General features: G+C 36.4%; 1 protein-coding gene across 4 annotated transcripts in view; it reads left to right on the top strand.

Moving 5' to 3' along the window:
- TBC1D32 (TBC1 domain family member 32) overlaps positions 1 to 17,554 on the top strand; it is a 98,102-nt gene that overhangs the window by 68,042 nt on the left and 12,506 nt on the right. For all 4 annotated transcript variants that reach the window (XR_010388349.1, XM_064508929.1, XM_064508928.1 and 1 more), the window contains exons 28-31: positions 2,754 to 2,837; positions 14,969 to 15,038; positions 15,909 to 16,024; positions 16,987 to 17,141. Coding sequence is in view for 3 of the 4 variants with exons in the window: in XM_064508929.1 (XP_064364999.1) it covers positions 2,754 to 2,837; positions 14,969 to 15,038; positions 15,909 to 16,024; positions 16,987 to 17,141 (425 nt within the window). In the remaining variant the exon portion in view is untranslated. The remainder of the gene's footprint in view (positions 1 to 2,753; positions 2,838 to 14,968; positions 15,039 to 15,908; positions 16,025 to 16,986; positions 17,142 to 17,554) is intronic.

The raw sequence follows: 17,554 nt of genomic DNA, 5'->3' as shown, positions 1-17,554 counted from the left end.
GAGCTGTCACTTCTCCCAATAACTCAAGCACTGAACTGAAATATTTGACTGTTAGGTCAAGCATGTGGATGCCTTCCAACAAAAAGGGAACAAATATGCAGTGTTCTGATGCAATTTTAAATTTTGTGAATTACGCAGTATTTTATTCTTTTAACATTGCTCCTGTTTGTTACTACATCATGGAATATTTCAGTAATCTCAATATGAACAGTCATGCACTAAGCATATATGTGCTTACAGAGTTTAAGCTTAAACTTCTACTTTTTGCTATCTATAGCTCTGGTTCACTGGGGTGTTTTGTTTTACTTGCACAAGTATTTATTGTTGTTTGTGGACCAAATTCCACTAAGCATATTAGTTAAGTTGTTTCCAGAATGTAAAAGTAAGCAAGGAAAAAAAAAATAGGCATATATCTATGCTATTCCATAAAAATTAATTAAAATGTTAATCTGCACTGGAAAACTTCTTTGGCATCCTTAGAAGAGAGAGGGGTGGGGGAAGCTTTTGATGCAGCATGATTTCAAAGACAGATGTTACATTTTCAGAGTGCCTAAAATATTGTGGGAACAGCAATAACTTTTCCATACTCATACAGTAAATGATATCATTTTTTGAAGAACTCTACAACTAACTCTTCAGTGCAGTTTACCTTTCCAAGTGTAAACCTTTTTTTTTGTTGTTGTTGGTTTTTTTGCTTTTTGTTTTTTTTTTGTTTAAAAAAATTCTGAAGGCTGTAAAGAGATCATTTATTCTGGTACTCACAAAATGAATAAACTGTAGTTCTTTAAAATAAATTGCTTTTTGCTAATCCATTTTATTAGGTTTATTAGAGACACGTTTAAAAAATGTTATATAATGTTTAATTATCAGTTTCTTCTGCCTGTAAAGAAAGTGGAAGAACAAAATTTATATGCATAATTTCTTTGTTTTGATTTAGCAAGAGATGGCTGCTTGTGTTTATAAAATAGTCTTCTGCAATGCAAAATTAATTTTGTTACTGTTGGAATTGGCTGCTTTAACTGTAAACTATGTTTAGCTGTTGTAGTGAAACTTTTTTTCCCCCATCAACAAAATAATACCAAAATTCAAGCTTTTGAAAAACTTTTTGGACTAATTCATGACCATGAAACGACTGTGTGAGTTTGTTCCTACTGTTAGACAAATATTATATTCCTGTAAATGTTTTAGGTAACTAATCAGGAAAAGTCATGATTTAATGTCAATATGTTAGCTTAAAGTGATCGGAGGAAGACTAAATTATTGACTTTATGAGATTTTTCTTCATTATTTTTCTGGCATAACAGGCATCAGACTGTGGGCAGAGCTGATGTTCTGTCTTCCGCCTCCTCACTCAGAAAATAGCTTGCACTACAGTCTCCCATGTTAATTTTCCTGTCAGGAGGGCTAGTTCCACAGTTCTGTGTCTTTCCATTGCCACCTCCACCACAGACTGCTATGCCTTGCTTGTGTTGCTACAACCATTTGTACAGCTACCATCTAAAACGGTTTAGTGAAACTGTCTGGTTTAAAAACAACAAAACCACCCGTGGGTGCACAGAGATTATGTGCGGGAATGGGTGAGCAGAGGCTGAGAGAGTACAGCTCGAGTCCTGTTGTACTGAGGTGCTACCAAGGAAATTATAGCATGCAGACTGAAGACAGGAAATCCCGAAGGTAACTACTCTTATTACTCTCTAAATCCACTTCCTTGCTTTGGATTGTTGTGAAAAGAAAGTTGCAACACTAATCTTTAAATTCAATTTACCATGCAGCTGTCTTGGGAAGGCATTTACTTATTAAAAAAAAAAAAAAAAGTTAATTGTTGCTATCTTGAATTCTTAATATGGGTCATCTCAGTATGGACTTCCTCTATGCAATATGCATAAAGGCCTCCTTGTATCCTTTTGTCTGAATCTGTAAGATACTGTGTTCAGTTGCAGGAGTATCAAGCTTACAGAATCAAGGATTGGGAACGGTCTTTGCTAATGATTTTTCACTGAGAGTTGCCGCTAATTTCCTGGTTAATATTCTGTTAAGGTGTGAGATATGATGTCTTATAGATATGATTTCTTACATAGCAACCAGATTTCAGCATCTGGCTTATCTATGCAGTAACTGTAGACTTAGAGCTTCCATTTGGTAAGAATCGAGCAAGAACTTTATGGTCATCATAAAACATAGACTTTCCCAAAGGAAATTCTCCTGTCACTTAAAATTAAGTGTGTAATTTTTATCTTGTGATGGCATAGGCGATTTTACATTGTTTATTGGAAATGGCTCTTAAAAGTTCATTAACTTTTATTGATACAGAGGTTTTTTGCTTTCCTGTCTACACACACAGACACACACACACAGACACACACACACAGACACACACACACAGACACACACACACACACAGACAAATGGCATAAGTATTGTAGCTTAATTATAGTTAATTTTCATTTTATACTGATACGGTGTAACAAATTTGGTAGTAATCCTTGGAGGATATAAAGATAATATGTTATTCCCTTTCAGCTTACACTGAACATATTCTCAGTAAAGCTATTAAAATTTAATTTAAGTTAGGAATGACGTTAGGAATATAAAAGCACAATGCATGCTTTGAATTGTTCCCCCATAAAAACATGAATAAACATGCAGCTATTCAGATAGCTTTATTTACTCTCATACTGTCATCTTGTAAGGTAATGTAGTTTTACATTTTGTTCATTGCCTCTAATGTTTTAATGGATTTTTGCCTTTTGTAGTTTTGGCAGAATTAATCGAAAAGTTCGTGTCACATCTTTCTGAAAGCCCATCGGATTGTTATTTCAGCACAGGAGACAATAAAGGTCAGTTTCCTAATAATTCATTACCTTGCAGCCGCTTCATATTTCAATTACTTTTCTTTTTAAATGTATCTGTAACATTTTGGGGGTTGTTGAAAATATTCTCTAACAGTTCCGAAATTCATTACTTAACTGATGGGAAATACCTTGTTTTGGAGGAAAAGATGATGTACTTGAGGAAATAGTGCAGATAATTATGAGTGATGTTAGTGATGTGTTCCCATATTTCTGTATGGACAGTGAAGAGATGGAGATGCAATATAGGTGAGGGTATGACTTAAAGTGTTTGTTGACATCTATTATAGGATGATCTGCATAACTGATGGCATAAATATTTAAGATGGTGTCAGTAATTGGGCTTATTTGTTGAAAGCCTCATAATGGTTGATCACCCCAAAAGTATGGCAGTTATATTGGGTATGCATTAAAAATAATGCTTTAGTTGAACGAACAGAGTAATGAGTGTTAAGTTTATCACCGATGTCTCACTTACAGCCAAGAATAAAGGACAAAAGATAAAGTTAATCTATTCTGACTGTAAAGTAATAAACTTTAATATTTGAAAAAAATCTTACAAAATGGGAAGATTTAGATGCATTTTTAATATCTACCCAAAAATGTAATTTTGTTCCTTACTATCTGTCCAGGACTATTCTCCAAGGTTGTGGTTCAGTTATTTAGAGTATTTATTCTCCCACTAATGCTGGAGAATTAAACTCACTTTGGGGACAGCCTGGCATTTATACTATTACTTTACTGGCACGTCCATAGAATGCAGATACAGTGTCCTTGGGGATTTCAGATTTGCTTTTGAAGTTTGAAAGCATAAAATCATTTTAGTAACTTAGAGGGCTTTTTTCTTTTATGTGGTGGCCTTGCCTTTACCCGTCTACCTGCTGAAAGCTTGCTAATGGAATATTCTTAATTTTACTTGAGAATCACTCCCTTTGCTTATAGACTTGCTGAAGTGCCAGTTCTTCTGCCACTATGTGCATTCTCCTCAAAAGATCAGTTCTTATAAAATTGAATCCCAACATTCTTCTAGACCATACCCATTAAGAGTTCTTTTGTGACCTGTATCAGTTTGTCATTTAGGTTTCAACTTCTCAGGAAGCACAACAAGCAACAACAGTCTTCTCATGGCCTCATAAAACTTGGTATTTATGTATTTCTAACATTTCTCAGTTCAAGTAATGACTCAGACGATTCCTTTAAAAGCCCTCATAATGTCTTCATGGCTTTAGCTGACACCTAGAGCGCCCCTCTTGCTCCCCTCTGTGCATTTCTTTAGGTCATAGTTCAAGGTATCACACACTTAGCAATATGGAAGGCGCAGGTTCAGTTTCCTTTTCGGTCCTGGGGGATGCACATCTACCATTTCCTTGGAGAACCCAACAGACTTAGCTTTTCAAGATTATCTTAGTCTTTCCCATTAGAGCTCTTCTGCCTTGTATAAATAAGGCAAAAACTAACTGGAGAAGGAGCTGACAACTAATGTCCAACCTTTCAAGTGGACGTATTGTCTAGCAAACTAGAGCATCTTGCCCTTACCTAACCTTAGTGGCCAAGTGCTTCCTCCATTGTGAAAGAGCTCTAATAAAGGTAGGGTGTTCTCCTTACTCCGTTGACTTAGAAGTGGAGAACCTTAGTTCCAATCCATTCTCCTCAGCCTGTTTCCAAGCTACAATTTAAAACAAGTGCAGGAAGGTTGAACCTGGGTCTTCTACTCACTGATCTGTGATTTCACCATGAACCATATGATGGAGGTGGCAACAGCCACTGCACACTGTAGTTTTAACTTGGATTTGCAATTAATTCCTGGATAACTGAAGCTGCCTTTTTGAGTTTACTGTTGACTGGAAAAAAAATTTGCTTGTATCTGTTCAGGAGGGAAGTTCAAGTTCTTCTCATTTATCCTAATTCGAGGGAATTATTATTATTCCTAGATAAAGAGACAGAAAAAGGGAGAAGGCAAGGTTCGTCTGAAATATATTGTTAGTCTTGAAGAAATACAAGGTTTGGAAATCCTGTGACAATCACGTGCATTAAATTCATTTTTTGGAACTGAAAATCCCAAAGAATAGACATGGCTGATGAATGATTTTCATTTACAAATGCTTTTGAGGTTCCATGTGTTTTAATGAGGACAAGTTTGGAAATGGGAGAGTGAGAGGCCTTATCTAAGATAACCAGTAGTCTGATGGTCAAAACACTGATGTGAAATGCAGGTAAGGGGCAGGTATTCCTTTCATGTTTTCTTTCCCTGTCAGCAACACTATTGCCAGAGATTCTTTTGGAGAAGAGTTCTCCAGTCCAGGAAGGAGTGTTGTTCAATCAAGCAGAATATGTTTCAACTTGGTTGTATTTCAAGTTTTATAGGAATAGTAATAGTATTTAGTAGTAATAGTAATTAAAATTTCTCAGCACATTTTTCAGGCAGGTATCGAAATGAGTATTGTCTGTGAAGACTAGTTTAGACCAATGAAGTCATACTGATTAACATTAAATGAAACAGAAATCTGGCTGTAAAATTGAATCTATGATTGTACTCCACTCTGGAAGATTTAAAGGGCTTGACTGTAAGATTCAGTTGTATAGCTGAATTACACTCATTGTAGATTCTTTTTTACATCATAAAACATGCAGTGTGGCATTGCTATAAAAATAGGAAATATGCTTTGAGACCCAAAGTCTGTACTCACACTTCCTGTGTTTGTACAGAAGGGACAAACAAAATATGCTCAAATATTTATGAGACTTTTTTTCTTTAAAATTAGGTTTCCTACTCTCTCAGTGATTAAATAATGATTGCCTAGGTTTATGTAAATTTCTCAGGATTTTTTCCAGGGTTTCTAAAGGTGGGAATTTCTCCAAGAACCACAATTAATTCTTGAATGCCATGTTACTTCAGAGCATCTTGCCATTATAAGTGTTACCTAAGCTAACTCCTGAAACTGCTGTTACAGTAGAGATATCTTGCTGGTTTAGGTAGCAGCTAATGAGTTGTTAGAAGGTAAGCCATATTTCAGATGTGTCTCCTAGCCCCAGATCCACATAAGCCAAACATACACTTGACAAGTCTAGGTGTGTCCACCATTCTCTCTCAAATAAATTTGGGACTGAGGGACTGGACAGCTGTTTAATTTTAATGAAGAGAAGCTACAATTTTCATGAAAGTAGATTCAGTCAGTAAAATGCATAGATATTCAATGTTTATCATGTTTCTTGAAATGAGAAATTGATTATCTTAAAATATGACAGCTTTCTAAACCTGTAGGTAGTTGTAATTAGAATAACACAGTCATCTGTTGTGGAATCCCTCAGGATTTCAGTCTATTAAAAAAATTGCAAATATGGAAAAATCAAATTAGTTTGGGTTGTTATCATTTGCAAGATAAGAAAGAAGGAAAAATGACTGATAAGCCACTATGCAGTTGCAATGTTTAATTATAAACAGTAACACAAATCTTACTTGAAGTTTACTTTCTGCTAGCAGCAATGATATTGCTCTGATGTGGATTCAGATGAGAGTAAAGACACGCATAATATGGACATTAAATGTTAATGAACTCTGTCTATCTCCTTTCCCACAATTATTACTTTCCAGTTTGCTTTTATTTTTCTTTAAAAATAAACCATAATCAGTGAAAGCCAGATCATTGATGCCTAGCTGCAATAGGATGGCAAGAAACTTAAATTTGCTGTAATATTAAAATAGACATTGTGCACTAGGGGTATGAAGTTCTTAAATGGGAAGCTGTCAGTATAGTGTTTCTCAGAGGGAATAACAGATGAGAAATGCAGGACTACACCCCAAATTTAGTGCGCTGAAGGAGAAGGAAGGGCATTCTTCCCTTCCTCCTGTATCATTTGATGAGTGCATCTCTTTAAAGACTCACTTTAAATATACTGTTAACAAAAGGCATTTTTCCTGTTCCCAATTTGTATTTTTTAATAAAAAAAATGTGATTGGACTGAAAATGTGATTCTTTCTTAGGGATGTTGCTTCCAAAGACAGTTTGAATATTTGTGATGACCACTGCTCAGAGAGGAAGTTCTAGATACAAATATTCTGATCTTTTACTGTTAGCACAAGAAATCTGTCTGATGACATAACAGATGCATTTAATAGTCAAGATGGAATTGCACTTGAGATTACCTAGCTCTGAAGAGTAGTAAGCAGCCTTCTCCAGCAGATATTCTTGGATCTTGTATTCATTGTCTCTTCATTCACAGTTTAATTCCAACAATAGGCATATGGGGGGATATTGAAAGGGGATTTTTTTTTAAAGACAATCCAAGCAAGGAATATGGGATTCAGCCTGTTGGAAGTAGTCTAGATGAGTCTTGGTTGGAGAAGATGCCACCATCAAAGAACAATAGTAAAATGGCAGAAGAGAAATAGTGAGAAATGTATGACTTCTGCTCTGCCCCAACTCCAAATAATGTTTTAGAACAGAAACCCTTTATAAGGACATCAGAAGGAGAGAGGATAGGAAAAATAAAGGCTTATGCTAACACCTTGGGCACCTGCCTACCTACAGTGTCAATGTTTAGACACCTCTTGAAGAAGAAAAGCTGTAAGTAAAAAAAAAAAAAAACAAAAAAAACCCAAAAAAAACTGTCCTTTATTTAAATGAAAAGATGGTTAAATTTTCAGTTTCATAATTTCCATTTATATGGGCAAAGCCTATGGTTAGAGAACTGAGCACAAAAATAACCACATACCATAAAGGTTTTTGAAGCAGCTGCAACAATTATGCAGGTACCTCTGATTATCATTGGATTTTCACAAACTACTGTTGCGTTATTATTTACATGGTTCCTTTGAATTGAAAGTAATTTCCATCCATACGAAGAAAATTAATCTTTTTTACCATAATTAAAGTTAAAATGTTAACATTTATGCAAAAATTATTTATACAGCCATAGAAATACTTGGCCTGGGCACCAAGGAGTGGGAAAAAATTAATAACGTGAGCAACATCTTTAGTCATTTTTTCCACTTAGTATGAAAGGGAAGCCAATTGTTTCTTTGAAGTAAGAGCAGTTAAACAGGGAAATAAGCTATTACCTAAAGACCATGGATGTTTTAGGGAATATACATGACATTTGGAAATCAACCTTTAATTTTAGAACTATTTGAGCTCTGCATCCAGTTATTTCAGTATGAATACAGTGTTGTCCATCTGCTGACTTAACCATATAAAAGATCCTTCAAGATAGGAGGAAATATGGATAAGAAAACAATCTTTCAGATGAATTACAGAGTAAAATAAATTGATGTATTAAAGCCTGAGCTAAATAAGAATACTACTACTGGCTTGTGTTTGCTACTTAAATAACTTACTCTGAAGCATCTGTGGCTGTTGATTGAGTTTAACGATACTATTTAATTGCCTTTGCATATCATGCTTTGTGGGATGTCCCTTTTTGTGCTCCTGGATGCTAAAAAACTTTTTGAGAATTACCGCCACTGAGACACTTGAAATAGGCATAATCAGGGTTATTAAGATCAGTCTAATCCCATGACCGTGAAGATGGGAAAGCAAGAAAACTCTGAGATTCATCTTCCACTTTTTCCTAATCCCTTTTGACATTTACCATCCCTGAGAGTTTTCACAGGAAGACCTGGAGCAGAGAGACTACAGTACTCAATTGGTCCATCATTTCCTATTGATAAAAGTTGAAAACCTTCAAATTCCTTTCGATCTCTGGATATTGTTCTGCATCCAAAAACAAAACAAACAAAGGAAAAGGATCTGTAAGCAGAATTTAATTCCCAGTTCTCCCTAGGGTCCCCTGATTTGCAGCTGGAAAACTAAACTCATAGAACTGTCCAGGATGCATAGAATTACTTATTTATGAAGACTGAATAGGCAATAGCAGTGAAGCATTCCTTACCTACCTAGGAATCAGTGATTTAGGCTAACTGAACCACAGAGGGTAAGTTGCTGCATAAGCTCTCTTTGCCTTTTTGCCCTTGTTTTAGGTATATGCTCTCTACCCCTACTGTTCCCCCCACTCAAGCAAAAGGACTCCTAATTCTAGCTCTTCTTGGCTCCATTTGGAACACTGAGTTTGAGTTAGAGGTGAATTTTGGGAGGAATATAGGAATGTTGTCAAGAGTGTGAAGGGATGTGGTTGAGGAGCTTCAACAGTTTGGTGGAATATTTTAGGTTTCCAAAAATGGCAATACTGGTATTACTGTTGAAAGTTACCTGAACAGCTGTAGATATAGGTGTTTTGGATGGGGTTTGTTTCACTTACACAATTGTCTTTTAGACAGTAGTTAAGTCTAAGACACCCAGGACGAAGTAGTTAATGGAAGGGAAACAGGTTGTTTAAGGGGACATTCATCTAACCTTAATTTAAATCTAATGCATAGGTCTAAGTACTCAGAAAACTTTGGGGGTTAGGTAGACATAGAGGTCTATTGCAACCATATTTCTGGTCACTGACTGCAAATAATTAAAGCATTTAACTGGATAGAGCTATGGTTATAAAGCAAAGTAAAAGCAATTTCAGTGCCACTAGAAGATTTGGAGTAAAATCTTCCATCATACATCATCCGAGTATGCAGGGATGAAAGTAGGAAGGCCAAGGCCCACCTGGAGCTTAATCTGGCAAGGGATGTCAAGGACAGCAAGAAAGGCTTCTTTAAATACATCAGTAACAAAAGGAAGACTAGGGAGAATGTGGGCCCACTACTGAATGGGGCAGGGGGCCTGGTGACAAAGGCTACAGAGAAGGCAGAGATGCTGAATGCCTTCTTTGCTTCAGTCTTTACTGCTAAGACCAGCCCTCAGGAATCCCAGTCCCTTGAGGCCAAGGAGAAAGTCTGGAGAAAGGAAGACTTTCTCTTGGTGGAGGAGGATTGGATTAGAGATCATTTATGCAAACTTGACATCCACAAGTCCGTGAGTCCTGATGGGATGCACCCCTAAGTGCTGAGGGAGCTGGCGGATGTCGTTGCTAGGCCACTCTCACTCATCTCTGAAAGGACATGGTGATCAGCAGAGGTGCCTGAGGGCTGGAAGAAAGCTCATGTCACTCCAGCCTTCAAAACAGGCAAGGAGGAGGACCCAGAGAACTACAGGCCAGTCAGCCTCACCCTGATCTGTGGGAAGGCGATGGAGCAGCTCATCCTGGATGCTATGCATGTGAAGGATAAGATGATGATCAGGAGTAGTCAGCATGGATTCCCAAAGGGGAAATCATGCTTAACAAATCTGATAGCCTTCTGTGACGGGATGACTAGCTAGGTGGATGAGGGGAGAGCAGTGGATGTTGTCTGTCTTGACTTCAGGAAGGCTTTTGGCACTGTCTCCCATAACATCCTCATAGGCAAGCTCAGGAGGTGGGGGCTAGATGAGTGGACAGTGAGGTGGATGGAGAAGTGACTGAATGGCAAAGCTCAGTGGCGCAAAGTCCAGTTGGAGGTCTGTAGCCAGCAGTGTCCCCCAGGGGCCAATACTGGGTCCAGTCTTGTTCAACTTCTTCATGAATGACCTGGATGAAGGGACAGAGTGCACCCTCAGCAAGTTTGCTGATGATCCAAAACCGAGAGGCGTGGCTGATCCACCAGAGGGCTGTGCTGCCATTCAGAGGGACCTGGACAGGCTGGAGAGCTGGGCTGAGAGGAGCCTCATGAAGTTCAGTGAAGGGAAGTGCAGGGTCCTGTCCCTAGGGAAGAATAACCCCATGCAGCAGTGCAGCCTGGGATCTGGAAAGCAGCTCTGCGGAGAAGGGTGTGGGAGTCCTGGCGGACAACAAGTTGACCGTGAGCCAGCAATGTGCCCTTCAGGCCAAGGAGACCGATGGAATCCTGCGCTGCATTAGGCAGAGTATTGCCAGCAGGTCAATGGAGCTGATCCTCCCTCTCTACTCAGCCCCGGTGAGGCCACATCTGGAGTACTGTGTACTGTGTGCAGCTGTGGGCTCCCCCATACAAGAGAGACATGGGCATAGTGGGGCAGTTCCAGCGAAGGGCTGCTAAGATGGTGAAGGAACTGGAGCATCTGTCATATGAGGAAAGGCTGAGAGAGCTGGGCCTGTTCAGCCTGGAGAAGAGAAGGCTGAGGGGGGATCTTGTCAGTGCCTTTAAATATCTGAAGGGAGAGTGTCAAGAGGATGGGGCCAGACTTTTTTCGGTGTTGCCCAGTGATAAGACGAGAGGCCATGGGCACAAACTGAAACACAGAAAGGTCTGTCTGAACATGAGGAAAAACGTCTTTACTGTGAGGGTGAGTGAGCAGTGGAAGAGGTTGCCCAGAGAAGCCGCGGATTCTCCTTCCTTAGAGGTACTCAGAACCCACCTGGATGTGATCCTGTGCAACATGCTGTAGATGACTCCTGCTTGAGCAGGGGGGTTGGGCTAGATGATCTCCAGAGGTCCCTTCCAACTTCAAGCCATTTTGTGATCCTGTGATAAATTGATAAAAATCTTAGAGTAAGTGAAAAGACGGATAGGGGGTTACTAATCATTCTGGGAAAGAGAAAGAAATTGTAATCACTTAGAAAATAAGACAAATCAGAATTGCCCTTCTTTTGAGAAGGTTTGAAAACGAGGGAAAGGAACTTGTGATGAAAGAAAAAGGCAAGTGTTGGAAAGAAGAAGTAGTTATAGAAATTGTAATAAAGAAAGTACTGAAGAAAAAGATAATGTTCTACAGTTTTCACTTACTGTGTTCATTTCTTTTTCTGTTTAAAGTTATCCCTGGCAATTAATAGTTCGCAATCTTTGGCTCTTGAAGGTGTTTCAGAACAAGCATTTTCTATTTTGAATGAGCAAAAATAGTGTTAATAGTGTTAAATAGTGGATGTTTTAAAAAGTATTGAGAGAAGGCATACCGATATTTCTTATGATTGTCTTATCTGAAGGGTGTTTGGTAGGTTGTTAGTGAAAAGTGTGATTGCATGGCTAAATAAAATGTATCATTTATATTTAAAAATGGTCCACCCCTACTGCTGTTTTATTTTATGCATTTTAGAATGAGAGGCAAAGTCTACTTTTTAATGTGATATTTTTATTATAAATCTTCAGAGCTCCTAGAGAAGTATATGGAATTCTGATATCCTTCTAGTTATTAGTTTTGATTTGGATTAACTTCCATTTTACAATACTTCACTTTTTTTAAGTAAGAAATTTAAAACTTTTCTTCAATATAGAAATGTTGTTACCTATGAACTATAAATGGAAAGCTATTCCATATTTTATTAATCCTTTCCTTGCATTAGATAAATAAAAAAGAAATTGCCAAAGCAAGATGTTCATTCCATTTAATAAAAACAGCAATGCTGTATCATGTCCTCATCTAATTCAGTGTTCAGAGATGTGCTTTGTCCTTTGAGGATAAATGGCATTCTTATTTATAAAATTGATCTTTCGATACCTTTTTTTGGAACCCATTGTGTTTCAAGGCAGTAGTTATATCAGGTTTATTGATAAATATCTGTCAGATGAGTTTTGCAGAAAATTGAACTCAGTGTATTAAATCAGAGGTATTGTGGGCATCATTACAATCCATGAATAAAAAGTTGACTAGTAAGCTTGCAGGAATACGTTAAACGCACTATTGTAATCTGCACTATTTCAGTGTCCCACTTAGTAATAATAATTTTCTAAGCTTAAAGGAGCAGTTAAGGTTTCTAAGCCTGATCAGGGGGAAGTAGTCCTTTGTGTATTCTAAATGACTTCATAGTTTTCTAAAGCCTACTATTCCCAGTCTATTAATTGGAAAACAAAATGGAAAATCAAGACTTTTGACACAGGACAAAGGACTACAATTTGTATGTTCCCATTGCAAGCTGTGGATTGGCAATAACTCAACTGCCTGGTGTACAGAGCTATGATTATATCAAATATGCTGGTGTACAAAAGCAAGAGGTTTTGCCTTGAGAAGGTGATATATAATATCGCATTGTTATTCAGTCCAAACTCCATGTTAATTTTATCTTCTTTCACAATACGGATGAAAATATCAAAGGGAAAACCGATAAGGGGAAAACCCTTTACAGCAACTAAGACATTATTATAGTGGAGAAAAGGCAGTGAAAACCAATGAAATCGGTTATGTTCTTTTAACATTAATAGGCAATAAGCATTCGGTACTTGCTATAGGCTGTTGCAAAATGAAAGCAGTGGCCCAGATCAGGGGTTGTGCTGCGGCTGTTCCTCAGGACACCACTGTCAGGCTCTGCTACCAGCTCCAACCTCACCAGCCACGGGAGGATCGCCTCGAAGCAAAGGCTGGGATTCCTTCTGGTTTAGAGATTGCTGAGTCGTTTCCCTCTCTCCTGCCATTAAATATGGTGTTGAGAGGACTGAATTAACCACTAGCCATTCGAACTCCCCCCCCCCGGTTTGTCGTCAGTCATGTGGCCTAGGATATAGTATGTCTCTGGCCTTCACAATTGCAAATAAGAACCTGGAAACAAATCGAGTGTGTGTTAGTATTGTAATTGCTGCATGAGTAAACAGCTTGGAACAGTACCTGAAAAAGATGTGAACTGTTCCACTCAACTCAGTGTTTTTTGTTCTTGTTCTTTTATTTTTATTATTTTTTTAACTGAAATGCCCTGTGATTTTAAATATGTTTCCTCATGGATTTTGTCTCTGGTATGCTATGCATAATATATTTGACCTTCTGTCATTGAGGAAAAAAAAAGTCCTTGATATGGGATTGTTATTTTGATCCCATCAACTTACCGAATAACTTAATCTTACTCAAAGAACAGTTGATTTTTCTTACCTATAAAAGTTATTTCTCAAAAGGACAAGGTCAGTTTCTCATATCCCTAACACTTAAATCGCTGTATTTTAGTAAAGCTATTTCAAAAGAGGTTTTTTTTTTTTTGCTTCTCATATTCCTGCTCCTGAATTTTATTGCTTCATTGTTAAGTGTAATTTTGCTGTATTGTTTTCTTCAAGAAAATTTCAATCATCTACTTCATGTGATCTGAAAGGGCACTTTTTGTTTTTTCTTGAGCTTTTTCTCTTGACCAGAGGCATTTCTTCCCTTAACTACAAACATTTTATTTTAATGGCCTTAGTATCGTTGTTTGCTTGCGAGTAGCATAGAGTGTTTACCTGAATGAGTAGCTAGGGAATTCTTCAGTTTCATTTCTTTATCTGAGAAGGATATAGAAAAAAATATATATCAAGTTAATGTATGATCTCCTTCCTCCAAGTAGTATTTGTACGTTAACCACTTGCATGAATACATTTTGATTTCTGCTGGCATATATATTATTTTCATTTTTAACAAAATGTCAGTTTTTAGAATTTTTTTTAAAATTAATTTTGATTTTTGGATTTTTAATAGCACTTTGGTTTGATTTTATATTAGCACTTTGTCTGAAAAAAGAAAAAATAAGGGTTTAAGCCCTCAGCTTTGTAACTCATAACACTTTATTGGGTTGTAATTTTTTTCTGAGATACAGTTATCACTGATGAGATGTGTACACAAGAGAGAGAGAATGCATTGTCTTTTGCATTTAGAATGTAAAATTTTGAGAAAATATTAATGAGAGGTTGCGTTAATTCAGAATTTTTTCAATTTGTCTATCTTAGAGGTTTTTATATTCAGTAAGGGCACAAAATGGGATATGTACTGCTGCCTGAAAGAACAATACACAGAAGTACTTGTAGGATTTTTTTTTTTTAATTCAGCATTTATAATGGATTCTGTGAGATTCATAACAGAATAGAACTTTTGTTAACAGGGTTGACTTTACCACTTGGAAACTTTAAGGCCATTGGAATGGAAGAAAGTAGATCAGAAAATACTGTCTTTTCTGAATTCCGTGCCAAAAGGGATGAACTTGTATTAAGAAACAGATCTGAAAGAGCTGTTGGTTGTTCTCGATGTGTTGTAAAGCTACAGATAACCATATAAAAAGTGGATGTCTTCTTATAAAGAAAGTGTTTTTAATAAAAGGAAAAAAAAAAAGAGGGATGCAGTTGTATGCAAGTTATTGATGCATCATTTGCAAACACCACTAAACTCATTTTAAATATAAAAGTTCTTCAAAATTGCTATTAATACATACATTAAAAAAGTTTCATACTAGTTTTCAGTTAAAATCATATTTAGAATAACACTTTTTAATTTTTTTTTCTTTTGTTTTAGCTACTGATGCAAATGTGAAGAATGAAAGCCTTTCATCTGTGCAGCAGCTCGGTGTTGAAATGACAGTCAGGTAGATAGTATTAAAATACTTCCCTAGTGTACTTCTAGAATCTGTTTGATTTTTCTTGGAATGACTCTAATGATACTTAATCCATCAACTCAGTGCTTTATACCATTTAAACCTAAAGATCATCTTTGAGAAAATGAATTCTGAGTCTCAAAATGAAAAAGGTATTAGTACATAATTAAGTTATCTTTACAAATTATATAGGTTATTACTGTAGTAAGAGCTAATTGCAAATTGTTAGTAAGATTTACTGCTAAAATTACATTATCCTGAGTTACATGTCTTTTTTTCCTCACATTACTTCTCTTAATGGCTCTGTTTAGCTAAGCTTAGTTATATGCCATTTACACATTTTATCTAGCTGGTAACTTGCAGAGCCATGATGAAGGAAAAGTTAATGTGTCTGTAGTTCCACAGATTGTTATCTTTAGCTTTAATATTTGAATTCTGGTGCTACTAATAACACTTAAAAAATACCTTTAGCTGGAATATTAAATAATGTGTATGAAGAAAATGAATCATGTATGATTACACAGAATGAAATGAATCATGTATGGTTACTCAGCCCACCCCTATATCCCCCTCAGTTGCTAAAACTCTTAACTGGGGAAATTCAACTAGAAAAGCTTTTAAAGTGGGGAAATTGTAAAACGGAGTAGTAAATGTTTGGTGAGTGTCCCTCCTAAATAAAAAATAATAGTTGCTAGTAAACTATTACAAATTTATGCATATATTACAACATACTACTTGTTAAGAACAGTGCTGTGACTGCTTAACTGTCACAGGCCTATTAAGTATGAGTTTCTGCATTTTAGGAATTTTGAAAAATATATTCAACCTTTAAACAATCTTTTTTTAATATTTTTACGTCAGATATGGCAAATACTTGAACTTGCTAAAAGAACATGCTGAAAATGAGCTGTCCTTAGTCCTAATGAATTGTGAGAAATTTCTGAAACAACAGCAAACAACTGTAGTATCCTCGCTTTGTATCCTTTCTTGACAACATGAATTATATTGCCTGAAAAATGCCAGTGGAATTTCAAGTCTCACTTTGTGTTTTTGGTGGTGATGTAGATGTGTAATATATTCTGAATGAAAAAAATACACTTCTACTGTGAAATTTTGTTAAGCTAAAATACACACCAGATGCACGCTTGAAGATCTTCATCCTTGGTTCTTATAGTTTGTTAAAATATGTTACAAGTCTCATTCATAAACTGTTTAGGGTAGAATCAAAATGTGGTAAGAGTCTAGAACATTGCAGCTTTGAGCTTTAATGAGTATTTGTGGTATTCCCAGAGTGCTGACAGTGTTAGTGATCTTTAATGATCCATATATAATCTATGATTGTAATTTGATCAGCAAGAATTTTTTGACTTCTGACTTTTTAGATTTACTATGGAACTTTTTAAAAATAAAAATAGCCCTTTGGAAGTTTTACTACATTTTTATGCATTAGAATTACTTACTACTATTAAAACACATTTCAAGTATATTAGTCAAAATATACTTCATCACCCTTTAAAGCTTTTCTTTTACTTTCTTGCTGTTTCTTTCCTTAATTATCACAACTCCTGTTTTCCTCCTTTTCTACCATTTTCCTTTCTTTCACTATAAGGATACTTGTTTTGATGTGTGTTTTTGGTTTATTTCTGTATTTACAAATTTTGGGGTTTTGTTCTCTTTTGTTGATTTGGTTTGATAATTTAGGGATTACTGGAAAAAAGTAAAGAATATAGGGAAAACAGCTTAAATCACTTCTTTTAATTCAGGTTTAGAGGCAGCCGTATCTCTAGACTTTTTATTCAGAAAGCTGCCTTCTGTGCAGCTGTGTTCCCTATGTCCTATCTGTGACAACATTTTGACACGGGGAGGGAGGAGGGCTGCATGTCTTGCATGGTAGTGGAAAGAAGTTTTTTTGCCAGAGTTCCTTAACTTTCTCATGCAGGTTGCTTGCAGGGAGCTTATGCTGGCTACGATTGGTTTGCATCTTCTGTGTTTCTGATAATGTCAGGAGACAGGGAGAAGACATTAACATTTCTTCAGCGATTTTCACGCCTTCTCATTTCAGCATTTCTCTGGCTGCCAAGACTGCATATATCTGTAAGCATATAAAGTCTGTTCTTCCTGAAGGACAACTTGGAAGTTTTTTAAAGGACAGTTTATCACTTTCCGCAGGGTTTTTTTTTGTTATGCATTAACATTTCATTAAAGCCCTCTAAGTGAATGCATGTCCCTGAAAAATTCTCTCAGAAAAATATAGATTTGACATTTGCTCAAGTGGTTATTTAAAAGTAGTGAAAGAACAGGGGGACTGATGGTAATGGCAGTGTTACTGAATTTTAAAGCTGGCAATAGAATAAACTTTGTTAGTGGCATTAAATTCCGTGTGAAAGCTGTGATACTGTTGAATGGCCTTTTTATTCTTATTGCAGTGTAGAAGTTCATCTTTTTATTAGTAAAGCTAGCAGATTTGTGGATAAAAATATTTAAATATATTTAACAACTTTGAAAAT

Source organism: Dromaius novaehollandiae, chromosome 3, assembly GCF_036370855.1.
Source record: "Dromaius novaehollandiae isolate bDroNov1 chromosome 3, bDroNov1.hap1, whole genome shotgun sequence".
In the NCBI taxonomy this organism is placed as follows: domain Eukaryota; kingdom Metazoa; phylum Chordata; class Aves; order Casuariiformes; family Dromaiidae; genus Dromaius; species Dromaius novaehollandiae.
This window is presented reverse-complemented; position numbering and strand designations above follow the sequence as displayed.